The sequence below is a fragment of the Symphodus melops genome (genome assembly GCF_947650265.1).
Source record: "Symphodus melops genome assembly, chromosome: 1".
Taxonomy (NCBI): domain Eukaryota; kingdom Metazoa; phylum Chordata; class Actinopteri; order Labriformes; family Labridae; genus Symphodus; species Symphodus melops.
Window position 1 is genome coordinate 12,931,996 of NC_136691.1, and position 17,192 is coordinate 12,949,187.

At 38.9% G+C, this 17,192-nt stretch overlaps 1 protein-coding gene across 1 annotated transcript in view; it reads left to right on the forward strand.

Annotated features, from left to right (window-relative positions):
* akap7 (A-kinase anchoring protein 7) overlaps nucleotides 1–14,337 on the forward strand; it is a 43,531-nt gene extending 29,194 nt beyond the window's left edge. The window contains exons 11-12 of the mRNA XM_079357495.1: nucleotides 6,580–6,615; nucleotides 11,736–14,337. Of these exons, the coding sequence (XP_079213621.1) occupies nucleotides 6,580–6,615; nucleotides 11,736–11,956 (257 nt within the window). The 3' untranslated portion in view covers nucleotides 11,957–14,337. The remainder of the gene's footprint in view (nucleotides 1–6,579; nucleotides 6,616–11,735) is intronic.
* The last annotated feature ends 2,855 nt before the right edge of the window (nucleotides 14,338–17,192 follow it).

Sequence of the window (17,192 nt, forward strand, 5' to 3'; positions counted from 1 at the left end):
TGTGTGTGTGCCTCTGTGTGAATTCAACCATGACCAATATGACAAGGTGTCACACAGTCGTGTTTGCAGCCACTGCAGGTGAAACACGCACACAGACACAGACACAGACACAACCTCTCACAGCAGAGGACCTGCCATGCACACACACAAACATTTATACTCACAAATACATTTTTTACATGTATGAAAGTCCTGACCGTTAATGAGCTTAACAAAAACTGGATTTGATTCAGATTCAGATAAATTTACTGATCCGAGAAGGGAAAAGGAGCTTCACAGCTTACTAAATCATTGGGTTAGGCCTCTGGGTTACACACCGTGGAGAAACCTCAGACAAGGAGTATTTGGCTTTTTTTCTCGTATAACAAAATGTGATATCATAATTGGTGTTTTGGGCTTTCAAACGATACTCATGTGGAAATTGCATTATTTTGCAGTTAAAAATGGTCTTGCTTGTTTTGAATGTTTGTACTTTCTAAAGCTGAGAGTACTTGCTGTTTGAATTCAACCCCACTATTATTCAGAACTACAGTAAGGATCTTCTGGTTGATTTAAGGTGGTAATGATAATTTAAGCAGGTAAAAAAACAACTTGTAACAGATCAAAAACTGAATTGAACAATTAATCTTGATTTTATATATATATATATATATATATACTAGTTTCAGATGTAATAATAATGCTGAAAGCTTTTGTGCAGAAAAAAAATTCTCTTATGAGAATAAATTTTGTGATTTTTTTTAAAAACATTTTTTGCATAAGTACCACTCCTCTTGACAGCAAAGATATATCTCCTCGTCTCCACCAGTCATTTAAAAGTGGGTTTGTAATGTGTTTGTGAAGCAGCTTCCTCAGAAGAATAACCAAAGATTTCAATATTAAATAAACTTTGGACAGCAGTTGTGGGAGCAATAACAGTTTTGTAGTTGTAAATAGGCTGAAGACAGAGAGTGGTATTGTGTTGGATTCTGTTTTGTAATTGGGAATGTTGCTTCCTTTAGATGCAGCTTACATTAAGGGTTATTGGGGAGGGTTATTGTATTTAGAAGCCTGATCCAAAGATGCATTGTTTTTGTTCTTATTAAAAATGTGAAAAAGCAAAGTGAAAAGCTGAAATGAAAACTTGCTGAGACATCTCCTCTTGTCAATCAATCAATCAATCTTTATTTATATAGCGTCAATTCATAACAGGCGTTATCTCGAGACACTTTACAAAAGCAGGTAAAGGACCTTACTGTTTGTCTGTTAACATTAACGAAAGAGCAGGTAACAAGACCATGCTCATTGTTATGTTTACAAAAAGCAGGTAAAGGACCTTACTTATCTTGTCCAGCCACCAGTCTTAAATTCCACTGGTTTGGTTTTGCACTTAACCTTTATTCACATTTCTGCCATGATGCATTTTGCCCTTGTTATGAGTCAGAGAAAGGCAGCTTCACCTCTCACAGAGTGACACAGCTTGAAGGGATAAGCCTGAATGAAGGGTAGCTCGGCCTCTGCATGAGCTGTTCACCTGCATTAACACAGTAGCAACACAACAGACACTGTATGACCTTGGCCAGATGGATACGAGTGTTTTCCTTTTGCTCATCTGTGTTATCAGAAAAAAAAAGAGTAAGCTTAAGAAATGTAGCATTTTATGTGTGAGAGGTTAAAAAAAAAACGGAGACAAAGGGGGGAAACAAAAGGAGTGCTGGCAAATACAGCAGAGACCACATGGGAGGAGAAGAGGGAGAACAGAGCAGGGTGGTGGAGGAAGAGAAGGAGGAGGGAGCAGGGAGAGGAAGAGCTGCATGCAGAGCTGCTTAATTCATCCTTTTTTCTTCCATTCATTTCTCTCTGCCAACTTTTCCTTTTTTTTTTAATTCTGGTCCCTCTGTGTGTGTGTGGTTTTTTTTTTGTGCGTCAGCATGCAGTCTTCTTCAGCAGAAATATGCGAAATGCAGAATTTTCAAGCGTGAACAAAGGATGTAAATATTTCACAAGTCTGTGTGCATATACACATGTGACTCTAAGAGCAGAATAGAGCTCAGTGAGTTGTGAGCCCAAGGCAGCTTCAGATACAGAGAGCGAAGGCACCATTGGGTCGGAATTACAGCAGTTCCATTGCAATAAGGGGCTCAGATTGTTTTCCAAGGGAGAAAAAGTCTGTGTCTTTGTGTAATCAATGAGACGTGGTCAGTGTGACATCGATGCTTTGTCTCCCCTTATCTTTGATTTTTCTGTAATTTGACCTGATCTCAGCAAGTGTCACTGCTTGGCCCGATGCTGTTCAAGCTATTTAGACTCTTCCAACACAGCCAGTGCTCTTTGTAACATTGTCCAACACGTACCAAGCAGCAGTGTGTCACATTTATTTATTAAAGTAATACAAAGAAGCCTGTTACACGAAGAGCCATGTGATTCCTGGCGTCCCTGATATTATAAAAGAAGCAAGCCGCCCACTGAAACCACAACATATCACATTTCGTCACAGTGGGGCTTTGCTGATAGGGCAATGTCATGCCTTGTTTTACTTTCAAGGTTAGCATCTAGCCGGGTTGTGATCCTTGTGATCAAGGCAAGAGGAGCAGAAAATGGCAAATCAAAGCATATGCTGTTTTTGAAGCCTGTTTTCCTTTTCACATTTTAAATGGTGGTTTGAGATGTTTTTTCAGACATCTGTTCAGCTGCTCTGCCTTAATGTTTACGTCCACTTAATTAAACGTCTCTGAGCCAAATGTTGATCAACCCTGTCCCACAGTTTGTTCATTAAAAGAAGAAATGCTGCAACTATGACCTCAAGCCTTTTATAGCAGTCTGTCTCTAGGGATGGATAATCATGGTCCAATCAGAGCAATCCAACTGATCAAGTATTCACTTTTTTTCAAATCAGCTGTAGTAAATATCCTCTTCTTCCATTCTTAACCTCTTCTTACTGGTCTTGCTGGTCATATGTGATATGTTGCTTTGGATGTTCACAACCCTGATTATCTTCAGGTCAAAGGTCAGGTTTTTTTTAGTAGTTTCTGGATAGGCTAACACTCTTGTTTTTCTGTTGGTTGTGAATGCATTACAATTTCCATTAGCACATCAAATTACTTTGAAGGCAAAAGTGTGGAAAGAAAAAAAAAAAAAAAGCTTTGCTGCTGTTCACCGCCTCAATGGAGAAATGTATCTGCCGCAAAATTGTCAATTAGTGCTCTGGTGGAGGAGAACAGACTCACACATTTTTGGGCAGCCAAATCCTGCATGCCATTGTGTTGGCACAAGGGAGAGATTGTGAGAAATGTAATTAATGTCCTCTGATGCAGAATTCTAAAAATGCAGGCAAATTAGGTTGAATCCTTGGAAAGGAAGAAGAAAAAAACTTCTTTCCCAGTTCAGTCTTGCACACATCCATCCTCCTTATCACGATCAGCTTGTTTTCGTTGGTAATTCTATATTCTAGTTGTATTGTTTCCATCTCTTTTCAGTCCCTGACCTGAATATGACCCATGTAGGATACAACCGCCATGTTTGTAATGTGTTTAACAGGGCTGCGGTCAGCGTCGTGTCGGAGAGATTCTCTGGTATTTCCTCAGGAAAGCGCTCCACCATTAGTACTCTGTAGCCCCCCCCCCCCCCCCCCCCCCCCCCCCCCCCCCACACACACACACACACACACACACACACACACACACGTCTTGTGCTTCCTTTCTGTCATTTTCCTGTCCTAGAATGCACCAGGTAATTTTTTGTCATGTCCCCTCCATTTTTCTAAACATCGTATTTGTCCCACTGTTTTTTCTTACACACTATTGTCATCCTCTGGTGATCTGTTTAAATCCGTTTTAAATAAGATGATATCAGTGACTAATGCCCTCCATGTAAATATGATCAGCTGGGCTTCACCCAGTGAATTAGATTGGGGCCTGTATTGGAATAATTAGTCCTTTTTTTTAACTCTGTGTACAGGAAGTGCTTCTATGTGTGTAGCGTCAACAGAGAACGTCTCCTAACACAGAGCTGAACATATTGTGGTTCTCTCGCCCTCCATCATGGAAAGTATTGAAAACAGCTTGCTAAAAATGTTGGCAGACCTCAGCAGAATGTCAGTTCTGATCCAACCAGGGTGTGGACTCTTTCAGTTATTTTGAGGAAGTGGCTTCTGCTGATTGAGATAAATGTGTGTTTGGGAGTTTGAAGTTAAGGTGTTAAAAGGTTCCTACAGGACATGAAATAAATCTCAGCAGATCAGTGCCCAGGAGGAAGGAGCAAAGCCAAGTGCAGCAGAGCAGAGAGAATAAACTGGGAATTAACTTTAAACAGAGCTCACATTATTTTTTTATTTTTTGTACAGACTCATAGTTTGATAACGGTACAGTCACGATCCCATACTGTATGCAGAATCCGTACACTAACAGCCATTCATCGTTCTGCCAAGCTGAATGACAACAGAACTGACAAAGAGGAAGGAAGGGCAAGAAAAAGGAAACAAAGTAGGAACGAGGAAAAAACAAAGCGTGCAGCCAAACTAGCAGCTATCCTAACCCATTCTTTGCACACAACATGTAATTGCCTTATGCCACAATAGCCATCATTAAATGTGAGACATTTTGACTGTTAGGAGAACACCAACTGTGCACTCAGTGTGCTGCTTTACAGTGTACAGTGTAGTCAGCGTGAACGCACTGATGCACTCAAAGTACTGAGTATAAGGACGGAAGAACACAAATTAAGACAAAGCATGCAAGTTTACGGCTTTGACAGCAGCTGTGGTTTACTCTCCTCTGTAAGGCTATTACTTCACATTTTAATCAGTTAAAAGTGAAATATAGTAAATGTAAATGAAAGTAAATGGCCTTTTATTTCATGAATTATCTCTCTAAAAACATTTCAAATCAACAGAACTTAACAGAGATCAATCATGTTGATCCATATTTAGACATATATATACAGTGTAATGTCACAATGATGGAAGCCTGGATGTGGTTTTCCTGCTGCTCTGACATGACGTTGCGAGAACCTGCCTTCAGGTTCGGTTGACGTATTAGAGCAAAGCATTCCGGCAAAGTTGTAAGACACGACCCCGGCTGTTTAAAAGACCAAACAGGTAAATAATCGAGGGATTAACAGGCATATCAAACTCTTAAAAAAATCGTTTCTGTCTGCAACCAACTTACCAGATCTAGCTTTTTTCGAACAATTATGAGAAATGTAAACAGCACTTGGTGTTTCTGTTGGACAGACGACAAGATATCCTGGACTAATCTCATCTCCAATAGAGGTTTAACGAGAGTCGACTAATTGGCTTGGTTTGCAGCATATAGGCTAAGAGGTTTAGTTCAGCTTTATTTTAATTAACTGCACAGTGAGAGACAAACACTAATAGTATTTATAATACAAACTGGTAAGTCTAGAAATGCAACTTTTAACGTTTTTTTTTGTCATTCAGTGAAGTTTCAAACTGTGTATACATTTGAATGCTTTTCAACTTGTTAACAGTTGTTCCACTGTTTCAGTCTTCTGTTATTACATATACAGTCAAAGCTTTGTGTCCACACACGGAGAGAGAGAGGGAGAGATGGGAAATGTGATGTTCAAGAACAGGTCATGAGATTCTCCGATCTATGAATACAGAAAAGATGATCTGAAGGAGAGAGAGAGAGCGAGAGAGAGAGAGAGAGAGAGAGGAAAAAAGTGGAGGTAAAAGAGAAAGTCAAACAGATGTGAGAGAGGACGAGGATACTTGGAGACAAGACAGAGTGAAAACTGATGGAAGTCAGTACAATCTCCTGTGTTGTTAAAAAAAAGTGAAGAGCCTGTCTGGTGCTCGTTCCATCACCATGACAACGCTTCCGGCAAATAGGGGAGAGAGAGAGAGAGAGAGAGAGAGAGATGGGTCGGGAAGGACAAAGACATAAAAAGGTGGAGAAGATGTTTGAGGCACAGAGTGAGGATATATGCTTTGAAAAAGTGTGTTCATGTGTGCGTGCGTGCGTGGCAGGTACAAATTGCAGCTTTTCTGCCATCAAGAAGGCCTTCATTATGTCAGACAGAGATTAGATAGACTGATATCTCTCTCACACAAACACACACCTCTTTAAAGGCTGCAGACACATAACCATGGGACAGACCTTTGACAAGTTGAGTCTGTTTATGTGAGGTCAAAATGACAAGTGTGCACATTCTTCATATTCATGACGACAGCAGGAAGGAGACAAAAAGGGAGAGGCAGATGTCATAAATCCTTTCATAGTAAAACCGTCCAAGCATTATTTTTTAGAGCGCCGTCTCATCGCAAATAGTCAGCGCTCGTATATCTTGCGTGAAGTCTTAAAAAGTGCATACCTGACCCTGTTATATACTGTGAATGGATTTAACTGGATTTCAATAAATTCTCAGAATATTTGTTCATCTGTGTTTTGCTCCCATTCAGCCCATGGGTCCAAAACACATCTGTGAAATCTCCTAGCACCTAAAGCATCTTACCCTGTGTTAAAATACAATCAGACTGTTTGTTGCACTGCTTCTCTTTCCATGAGACAAAAACAATATCTCCTTTTGTTTTCAATCCGTGACTACTTTTAATGTGCAATGTTTGTGCTTGTGTTGCAGATTTGGTTCAGAACCCACTCCATGCCAAACGTTCAAGTATGTGTCCCTCCTCGTATCATGTGTGAATCAGTTCAGTAATCAAACTCATCTAAATCTGAACTCCAGCAGAAATTGCCCTCTGTGATGTAATCCCTCACCAATCAAATTAAGAACGATTCATGATGTGATTCAGTATCCTCTATTGTATTCTGATTTTATCCCTTTCCAAAGATCACATAATTGGAATATTTTATTTCTGAGTTGAACCAGCCACAGTTGTTCAAAAAGAAAAATTTAACTCATATTTTTCTGTGTGGAATAGCCATGTTTATTGTGTCCTGTTTTTTTTTATTAACTTGATCCAGATACTGATTATTCAAGATTACGAATCTGAGTTATCAGAACTCTACTCTACATGTAATATATACTTTGTCCACAGGAGGCGTGCTAAAATTCACACAAAATAAAAGTCCCTCTCAGTTGCTTTAATGAAACCTTTATGTTCCATATTGATTTATATCCAGTGCATTATATTATGGTGATGAAATCATATTTTAAATAGCCCTCATATCTACTTTATGTACAATGTCACAGTTATGATACAACATTCTGGTGCTCCAGAATGTCCCCCCCAGCTAGGATCTGGATAATCCTGATTTATTTTTGATCTAAGTTATCCCAAACTTGTTCGAACAACACAAGCTGGAGGTGAATAAAAACTACCACTAGTTTACCTGATCAAATCCACATTGAGGATACTTTTTAATTTTCCACAACTTTTCCTAAAATTTGAATCAATCCGTATGCTTTAAATCGATCACTTACATTTTGAACTACTGGGTCCATTAGTAAAAGTGAGCACAGTCATATTATGAAAGTCCAACAAGACTTCAAAAATGCATTGATGAAAGAAAATGTCTTTATTACAAAATCACTTTTCCTTTTTTCTTTCATTTTTCAATAATCCATCTGCCCGCTTCACATTTCAGCTAATTGTAATTCCAGTTCTCTCTTATCAGTTTAAATGAAGTTTAACTAAATGATCCCAGCAGATTCATCCTTTTATGGATTAAGGAAACAGGACAGGAAGTGATTATGGAGGCATAATGGAGGCATCCATTAACCCTGCTGCCTGGGTTAAATGACCCTCTGTAGCCCTCACTGTCCTCACAGACCAGCTGTAGTTTCCCTGAGCTGGGCAGTCTCAGAATCAGGTTGAAGGCCGGGTATGTTCTCATATAGACTCTCTATAGTTACTTTGGAATATATTTATCGTATTAATCAACGAAATAGGAAATCAATAATCATAAAGTACTGCAAAATAAGAATCTTTTAAATAGAAAACTCTAAAGCCAGCCTCTCACTGGCTGTGTATTGGTCCCTGTCAAATCTATTTACATAAAGAAGTGAGTCATTCATTTACATGAAGACTATAGTGCTAAAAACAGCTGCAGAAACAAGAGGGAGAGAGACAGATGAGTTTTTTTTTTGCTTTATCCAGAGATAGTTTCTGGTACCTTTTCAACACGTTTCTATGGTTGGGCCTCCCAGAAAATGATTTTATTGACATTATTTACAGGTACTTACTTTATATACAGGACAAAAGCAATCCAAGGTCAGAGGAAGCCAGAGAGAGAGAGAGAGCCATGCATAATATCACCCTCAACCCAGAGTTATATAATTATTTACATAATGAATGCCAAATAATTGCCTCAGAGTAACTTGATTAACAAACAACTATCATGGTACGACTTCAGAGTAAAAGCATTGTGTGCAAACAAGGGGAGTTACTCTTTAGAACTACTAGGCCGGACTCTTACTTTGAAAATCATACAGGAAGTGTAAAAACAGACTTCTACACCTTCTATTTTCTAGATCTTCAGATCTGCTCATGTGATGCGCTGCTTGTGAACGTACACATACCCACCACTGCAGCCTATTTGAAACTGATGTTTAAGTGTTCCTCAGTGGCAAGGATTTCAAAAACAGAATCACAGTATTTGCGTCGTTATACAAAACTGTATGCACAAGCTTTTTGTCTGCAGAAATGCCACTCGCTGTTATTTGCTTTACACTTGCAATATTTGCATACCAGGATGTTACAGGCATCCCTCTGTGTGCACTGTTAAAAACTTTCTCCACCACATGACAAGAGATGTGTAAATAAAGTGATCAGAGTTGAAGCCTTCAGCAACTGTTGAATCAGTAACAGGTTCAGTATGCACATGCTGTATGGAACCCGCTCTATGTTTTCTAGAGCTTGAAGTCTTATGCCAAAGTCATGCAGGTCTAGTCCCACAGAAGAGCACATGAACACCTCAGTTTTATATGGGATCCGATTTCAGCCAGGTGTAACTGCAATATGTAGGGAGTGAACATATCTTTTTGTGTTCATCCTTTTTAAAGGCTGCTCACTGTGACCCCAACTCTTCCTGCTGGCTGCAAGTGTTAGCAGAAGATAACACACCTCTCCTTAAAGGCAGTCATTCTTGTCTACAAGCCCTGCTTACAGTAACTCATCAATGTATTGACATTAGATTAAAATATAACTAAAAATGAACACTTAATGCTAGAGGTAAAAATGCAAAGGCTTTGGCTTATATGTCATCATGAAATTAGTCTGAAATGATCTGATGATGCTGGAAGTGCTGGTCTCAGCTGAAGTAGAAATGACCAACATGTTGAGAGTTCCACGTAATAGCATTATGAGAAGGTAGATGTGAAATATATTCTGCTGCAAACCCAGGGGTAAAAAATACCTCATGGAACAGCGGTCCGAGGTATGAGTCACTCAAACTGACAGAAGGGTTTCAGGTAATCAAATTACATCTCAGTACGTCTGCAGCAACGTTTACTGAGGAGCACAGCTCAATACAGAGTTAGACGTGCAATAACAGGACATCATGTCTAGTTTATTTTGTTTAGCAAAAACAGCGAGGCTGATGTGAGCACATAGTGACAATAAACGGATGAGCAAAGAGTGCATGTATGCCAGCTTGTCTGACAAGTCCTGCTGTCTGTTTGTCATGCTGTTAGCAGCAGGCTGAATATTTGGCATAAAAACATAAATCCATTGAAACATGATGCATGGGTCAACAGTACAAGCTGTGCTCTGATGAACAAATGATGCAGCTCATTCCAGTGGCCTGTTTGGAGTTTTGTTATTATGTATTTGTTGGCTCGTAGATTCTCTCTTCACATTATTCTCGGTGTATAACACCCACCTTTAGATAGGTGAAATCATTTCATAAATCTTCATTTTGGTCAAGTAGGAAAAGATCGTGTTGAAAATAATAAAGAAGTAATACAAGTAACAGTTCGTTGTGTGTTTAGAAATCTTTACAGAATATAAAACAATCCTGCATTACACTAAATGGATGCGTTTCTGACCTCAACAAGCATTTGCCGTTTTTATTCACCGTCTCACTTCGACTGTGCTGTCAAACTCAATCATAATAATAGAGCATCTCTGCTGTAACACATTCAAACCTATGGGCCCTGTGGGTTTCTGTGATGGAGAATATTAACGTGGGGATTTCATTCCTGGCCTTGGCCTTGGTAATCAAATGTTTTTCAACCACACCAGTACTCTGTGTGTGCGTGTGTGTTGGACTGGATGGTTGAATGATTCTCTATTGAACTCACTCTCTCTCTTTGAATGGCCTAATGCAGACACTCCATTTCTCACCCAGTCTGCCTTACTATCTTTCCACATGAATTATTGACTTTCTGCCAGTTTTACCTTTTTCTTTTTTTATAGCTGCCTTTATGTCGGTTCTTTTCCTCCTCTGTCTCACTCTCTTTTTGCACACATTGTTCTCTATAGCAAGAGCTGAGCCAATACTGTATAAAAGAGCTTTTCTCTTCAAATTCTGTCACTTTTTTTATCCTTAAAGACGCTACTGTATATTAAATCCACATGTATTTCAAGACGAGCCGGGACATGAGTCCTGCTTTCATCTGTCATTATCATCTCTGTCACATCTAATCTAATCCGTTTTGTCATATCCAATCTACGGTTGTTGGATTCTTTCTGTGATGAGTGAATAAATACTTGGTGCTGTCAGAATTAGTTATTTTCTCTTCTCTTTTTCTTTTGAGAAAATGGAATAAGATAAAGGTGAATAATCAATTACCAACAATTGCACTTGTAAGCCTGTAAAAACTTTGACCAAGGTCTGCACCCAGTTCCATTTTCATGAACCAATCAAGCCTCTCTACCCCATTCATACACAAGCCCACACTCAAAGCATGAGCTGAAATCCGCTTCTGGACCAACAGCGTTTGTGCATATAAGTGAGGGGCGCGGCTAGTTTTTTGAAAATTACTAACTGTCCCTTTAAAGCTGCACTTGTAAATTTTACATAAACAAGTAAACACCTCAACTCAAGCAATGTGGTCGTCATGTTCTGTCATTTCCCTCAGCTCTTCCATAAAATACTCAACTGAGTGTTTACGTTAAATTTCTCTGCTGTCATGTTTCTTACTGTTGTGTTACCTGTCACTCACTTTAAATATTTGAGCGTTAAGAGACTAAATAGCTGAATAATACCCCTCAGGTGTTGGTGTAAACTCTTGTTTGCAATGATCAGCTGGATGGGAACAGGACTCCTAATGAATGCTAATGTGGTTATGTTTTTTGAAAGTTTAGTTTTAGTTAGCCGTATCACCTTTAATGGCTGACATCAAACACGTGCTTTTTCAAGTTTGTTGCACTGTGATAGTGAGGTCAAAAGAAGTGATCTGCTGGTCCTCAAAAAATACATTCAATTATGTGCTGGTCTCAGATTTTCAAAGAGGAACTGTAAGTCTCCTGCCAGGCTCATAGAAGCACTATCACTAAGTTGACAAACACACACTGACAAGCTAACTTGTCTGTAATGTGGATGAGTAGTGTCCATAGGTAATACATACTAAAAGATTAACACAGACCTTTTAGCTCTTGCTCCTCTAAGAAAGTAACTCTTTGCATATAGGCGTACATTTGGTTATCGATGTTTGCGTACCATCTCAGCTGATGCTGAAACGTACCTAACAATAATTTGGTCCAATAAAGTCTGTCACAAAACTCTGAACCTTTTCATACCGGATTCACATGAGACCTTATGTGTGTTGTAATGTTGCTAATAAACATTATGATTTATAAATTATTGTTTTGTTTTTCTTCTTCTACCTAGGTGGGCGTCGCCGATCTGAGCCCGACGAGGCCGAGCTACTCAGGGTCAGCAAACGATTGGTTGAAGATGCTGTCAATCGCGCCTTACAGCAGTACAAACAGGAAACACTCCAAAATGGGGGCGGGCCTAATGCCACAGCAGTGCAGCCCCCTGGAAATACTGAGGAAACTGACACAAAGTTGGACACTACAGCTAACTCCACCACAGACAACAGGAAGTGACGTCAACGGACTTGGGTACAAAGACATGAAAACAAATCCGCCCAGAAAACATCAGCCAGGCCTGGCAGACCAGGAGAAGAGTCAGGAAGCTCTGCGCACTAAAGGCCTGAACCAGCCAACCAGTCAGCCCAGTTCGCTGACCAGCCAACCCAGCTAGCCAGTCATGCTAGCCTCTGCCCAACTAAACGAGCTGGAAACAGTGCTAGTAAAATGTAGCTTGAGTTCAGTGCTATGTGACTGACCCAACAGGCCAGCTAGCTAAGTCAGCTAGTTAACTCAATAACTATGTTGTCTCTTATCTGACAGGAAGGCTATCATCCCTCCATCTTTAACTCAGCCGTGGGTCCAAATACCTGATAAGCACTCCTTTAGAGACACAAAAGCACAGGATGGGTTTTCTTTGACCTGTCAATCGCAAACTGCCCTTTTAGAAAATGAGATTTGTGTTCACCATTTCTCTGGAATAATCTTTGCTATCGTCAGGATTTCTAAACTGCTCACCTTAAGGAGGATGTGTTGAAAAAGCTGCTTTGATCTATGGCGTCTAAGTTGTGACTGGATTGTTCAGAATTTGGTTGGAACTACATGATATTGACTTTGGTCTGTGTTGGATAATTAGTTTCCTGTTTTTGTAGTCTGGGTTCATAGCACTGCATACAAAACTGCATTTCTGTATTATTCCAATTCTTTGAAGTAGTCAAGCCACAAATATACTTGAAGTGTTATGATAACAAAGTGTGTCCTGTGGAGGACACACGGCGACAATCATGAAGAAAATTTAATAAGCTCTGAATTTACATTTTCAAACAAAAAAATAAGCAACTTCAGCTTTTGAAAAGCAATCTGGACCCTTCTGTTGGGCCCGTAAACACTGTAGATGCAAACAGCTGGTATCATACACTCTCCACAAATAGCACAAAATAAGTTAGGGGACTTAGAAATGACTAGTGATGCTTAAAATCAAACTACACTGCTACAGAACACTACCATTGCCACAAATGCATTTTACCCCTGTGAATGCCAAAATTTCCTTTAATACCTAGAGTGGCATGTTACTAATTCTAGGCACAGCTTCCTGCCTCATCATATATAATGTTATGGGGTTTTTTTGTTTTCTTTTTATAATTTATCATCAATTTTCCTCTGTTTTAATGAGCTTGAAGCAGCAGCACAGTGCTAAGATGATGTCTATCATTGGTGTTAGAGTCTGGACTGGAGGCCGTCTGTTTGTTTGAGGCTTGGTGATATAGTGGAAGCATTGAGGCTGATCTGAGAGGCTTTTTTTGTGGTACTGTACTTGTGAGAGCAGCTATTAGGATGCTGACAAGTTAGCCTAAACAATCCCTGCTGTCAGTTGAAAACAATCCAGGACATGCATTTCATTGTCTTCCGCCCATATATGAAAACAAAAAAAGTGTTTAAATTTGAAAATGAAAAAAAAAAAAAAAAAAAAGGCTTTTCCTTCTCTGCATCTTCCCCACAGCTCATGAATCCCCTTAAGAAACACACTATGTGACAGATGGGGAGACTTCTTTTAAACTCCACTTCCTGGAAATGGGGCTTTCAACGTACAGCAGTCGGACGATGATGAAACTGTTATATACACGTTATTGGTTCAGGCTCTGACAGTATTTATGTTTTTATCCTTTTTAATTATTTGGTTTGAAATAAGAAGAAAACAATCTTGGAAATATGAAAAAAGGTGCAAAATAAAAAAGCACAACATTTTAAGTAATCTTTTATTTAGTATTTGGTTTCACTTATACAAATCAGAAAATCTTATTTGTACTTGAACTGACAAAGAATAGGTTTAGCCAGTTTGCTTGACGATGGCTCATTTCACTGTGAGTTTGCCAAAGTCTCTAAAAATGTCAAGCTGTAGCTAAAAAGTTGGACTCTTGAGTTGAATGTCAAAATGATTTGTATTATTTCTTTGATGGCGTTCTGCCACATGAGTTTTGTTTCCTCAAGTGTGAACAGGTGTGAGCTGGAAGATGTGCTCTCATCCCTGTGAAATCCAATTCCTATCACTGCAGGCTTTCTGAATTGTCAATTCTGTCTTAAGGTGGACTTTGAACGTTTTTCGTTTTGATCTTTTATTGTCACCGGATCCTTAATCTCCTTAAAACCCCCTTTAATACACAAGTTGTCCTGTTGGCCTGAGTGTTCAGTCTGTCCTCTGCGTGTGCGTGTGCGTGTTGTATGTTTGATCAGTGGTTCCCCAGAGACATTGTCGTAACCAATCATGGCAACTGGGAGCTGTGCGTGTGTGTCTTTCCATTTGTCAGTGTGTATGTCTGACTGTGTGTTGTTTGTATAGTGTTGTATATACTGTTCTGCCATATTTGAACAATAAAACAGGATATGAGTTTCAAAACCAATATCATTTTTTCTTCTCCTGATTTCAATCCAAGTCGTCATGTTCGCCCACATAGCTCACAGATTGAGTGGACTCTATCTACAGAGAATTTTAGTGACATGCTGAAATGAATTCAATGTTGCTGTATTTTTCTGAAAGGACATACATTTTCTATTATACCATTAAAGGGCTTTAAGGAGTGTTATTGTCATTTTTGTTAGAAGCATTTTTTTTCTTAAATGGTGAAAAATTTGAAAAAGGAACCAATGTAATGAAAGTCTGGGGTTTTTAATAAATTGGTGCTTCAAAGGTCACATATTAAACTCCTTTTAGATGCGTCTTAGAGCTTCACACAACACGTCTGTGAAGTTTCTTCCACTTGTTATGTCATGAAGAGAAAAACTTCAAATGATCTGTTTGAGCACACATTTGTATTAAAAACTAGAAGGACAGTGGGGAAGCATCATCTTAAAGAAAGAAATGTGGTCGGAGAAAAAATCTTGAATGATCCTGATCGGAGATCTCTTAAATGTTTGGTGAAGTCATATTGGAGAAAAACAACAGTAGAACTCAGGGCTATGTTTAATAGTGAATGTAAGAGCATTTCCACATGCACCTTTATTGACCTTTATTTTGGACAGTCAGTGTTTTTCTCTCTTGCTTCTATAAATGAACTTAATATTTCATAATGTTTGGGGGAGAACATGTCCATTACTTTGAAAATCTTGCAAAAGTCTGTTATTCCTTGTTAGTTAGACAAAGTGTTAATCAATATTTGCCCTTTCAATGTTAAACAGTTGCAGGTGTCAGCAGGTGAACATGACTCAACTTAATTTCAAAAGAGAGACTGGAGGAGACAACTGACAATAAGTTAAGTATTTTTTTTCTTCATTGGGGACACTGAACACTGAAACCTGGGCAGCTGGGTGGTAGTACTGGGACATGATGCTGAAGTGAGAGTTGTTTCCAAGGATTGGAAATCCATTGAGACAGTCAGTGGTATAGGGTATTGCTAGAAAATGCTTTACTTTTTACAGCATACACAGCCACTAAAAAGAGCTTGTGGAAGAAAGGATTTCATGTTATTTATCAGCATATAACAAAAAAAAAAACATCAAATGTAGTTCTGGCAAAGAGTGCAAAGGCAAAATGGACCAATTCCTTTTATTCTCTTGAGCATTTAGAGTACATCAAATGTAACAGACATCAAAGCCAGATAAATCCATACAATTAAAGTTGTAATGGGTCATCATTTATCAAGAATAAAGTCACAATAGGCTTTCCATACAGGAGGCATTTAACAGGTGGTCTGGTACAGGCCATGTCATGACTCCTTATAACCAGCACGTGGCAAATAGGCGGACTGTCAATAATGCTCAATGGGAGAGGGGTTGTTTCACATATATAACAAAAAATAACAACAAGTTGACATAATCGATGCAGTGTTTCTGCCGAGCAGCATAACAGCAGCCAATTTTATTGACGTCCAGCATAATGAGACGTTTGATAAACAATAATGGGCTTCCTCTTCCTCTTTCTGACATTTAGGGGGTCTAAAGCAGAACATGATGAAGTGTGCCTCTTCAGACTTGTTGCAAAGGAATAACTGTGATATAATAATGGTTTAATGAATAACCGCACAGCTAACGCATGAATATGAAGAAAATTAGCTGTATCTTTACGATAACCAATGATTCCATCTTACTAAACAGTGAGAAACATGGCTATCAGGGTGTCACCAACATGAATCCCTTCAAGCTTTTTTTTCACAGTTTACCACATAGTGTGAAAATCTGTAATTCACAGAGAGTAATATCTACAAATCTGATATTGTAATGAAGTCCTTGGCTGACTTGAATGTTATTCAACGTTCGGATTGGTACATATTGAGTGACATATCTTGGTAACGGTGATTGTCAGAAGCATAGTGGTTTACTTACAAAAATGGGCTGAGGACTGGCTCAAGGTATCTCCTTAATCACCTGACGAACATCACTGAGATAATGTTGAGAATTGTCGTCTTGGACTTTTCTCTCCAACCATCTGTCATTCACAGCCCTCTCAGTTAGACATATCTCAGTGCTGAATTATAAAAAATGATGTTAAATGTGATGCTGTAGACTATACCTTACTTTGAAAGTCAGGGTTTCCTATTATTGACAGATTCCTGCTTCACATAACCATAATGACTGCATCTTAGAACAGAAAATTATAGAACTCCTATGGGAAAATTCCTTTAAACTTATGGGGGCAGGGAAGTGCCTAAAGATTTCTTGGAGCAAAGTCGCCAGTTCCCAAAGATGGAAATTCCATGGTTATGCCCTAGATGTCTCTGAAAATTTCAAATGAAAATGTAAAAATGTTTAAATTGGCTTGGGAAATCCCAAATTAGAGTTAACAGAGTTAAATCCTTAAAGTGACTTTACCATTTTATTACCATTTCCTAAACGTTTGGGGAAGTTACCTGGGGCAATTCCTTAAAGTTAAAACAAAAGTAACTGGTGAAAGTTTTGGTTTTACATTTTTCCAGAGAAAATTTAAAGCCACAATATGTTGGAATTTGATTTGTTGCTCTTTGGCACCCACAAATGGTATCTCAGTGCAGATGCACTGACATAAAACACTTGCTACTTTCACGCCTCTTCCTCTTAGACCATGTGCTTTCCTTAATAGAAGCGGGTGGCACAGAACTTGTAAGAAGCCAAGAACCATATATCAACTGACAAGGTACAATGATAATACCAGATTTTGTGTTGTCTGTCTCTGTTTGCAAACTGTTTGGATGTGGATTATGTGTATGTGTATGTGTATAGACCTGTTGCTATGTCTATATTCCGTGGCCAAATCCGTCATTTGGAATTAACATTTTTGAGGGGG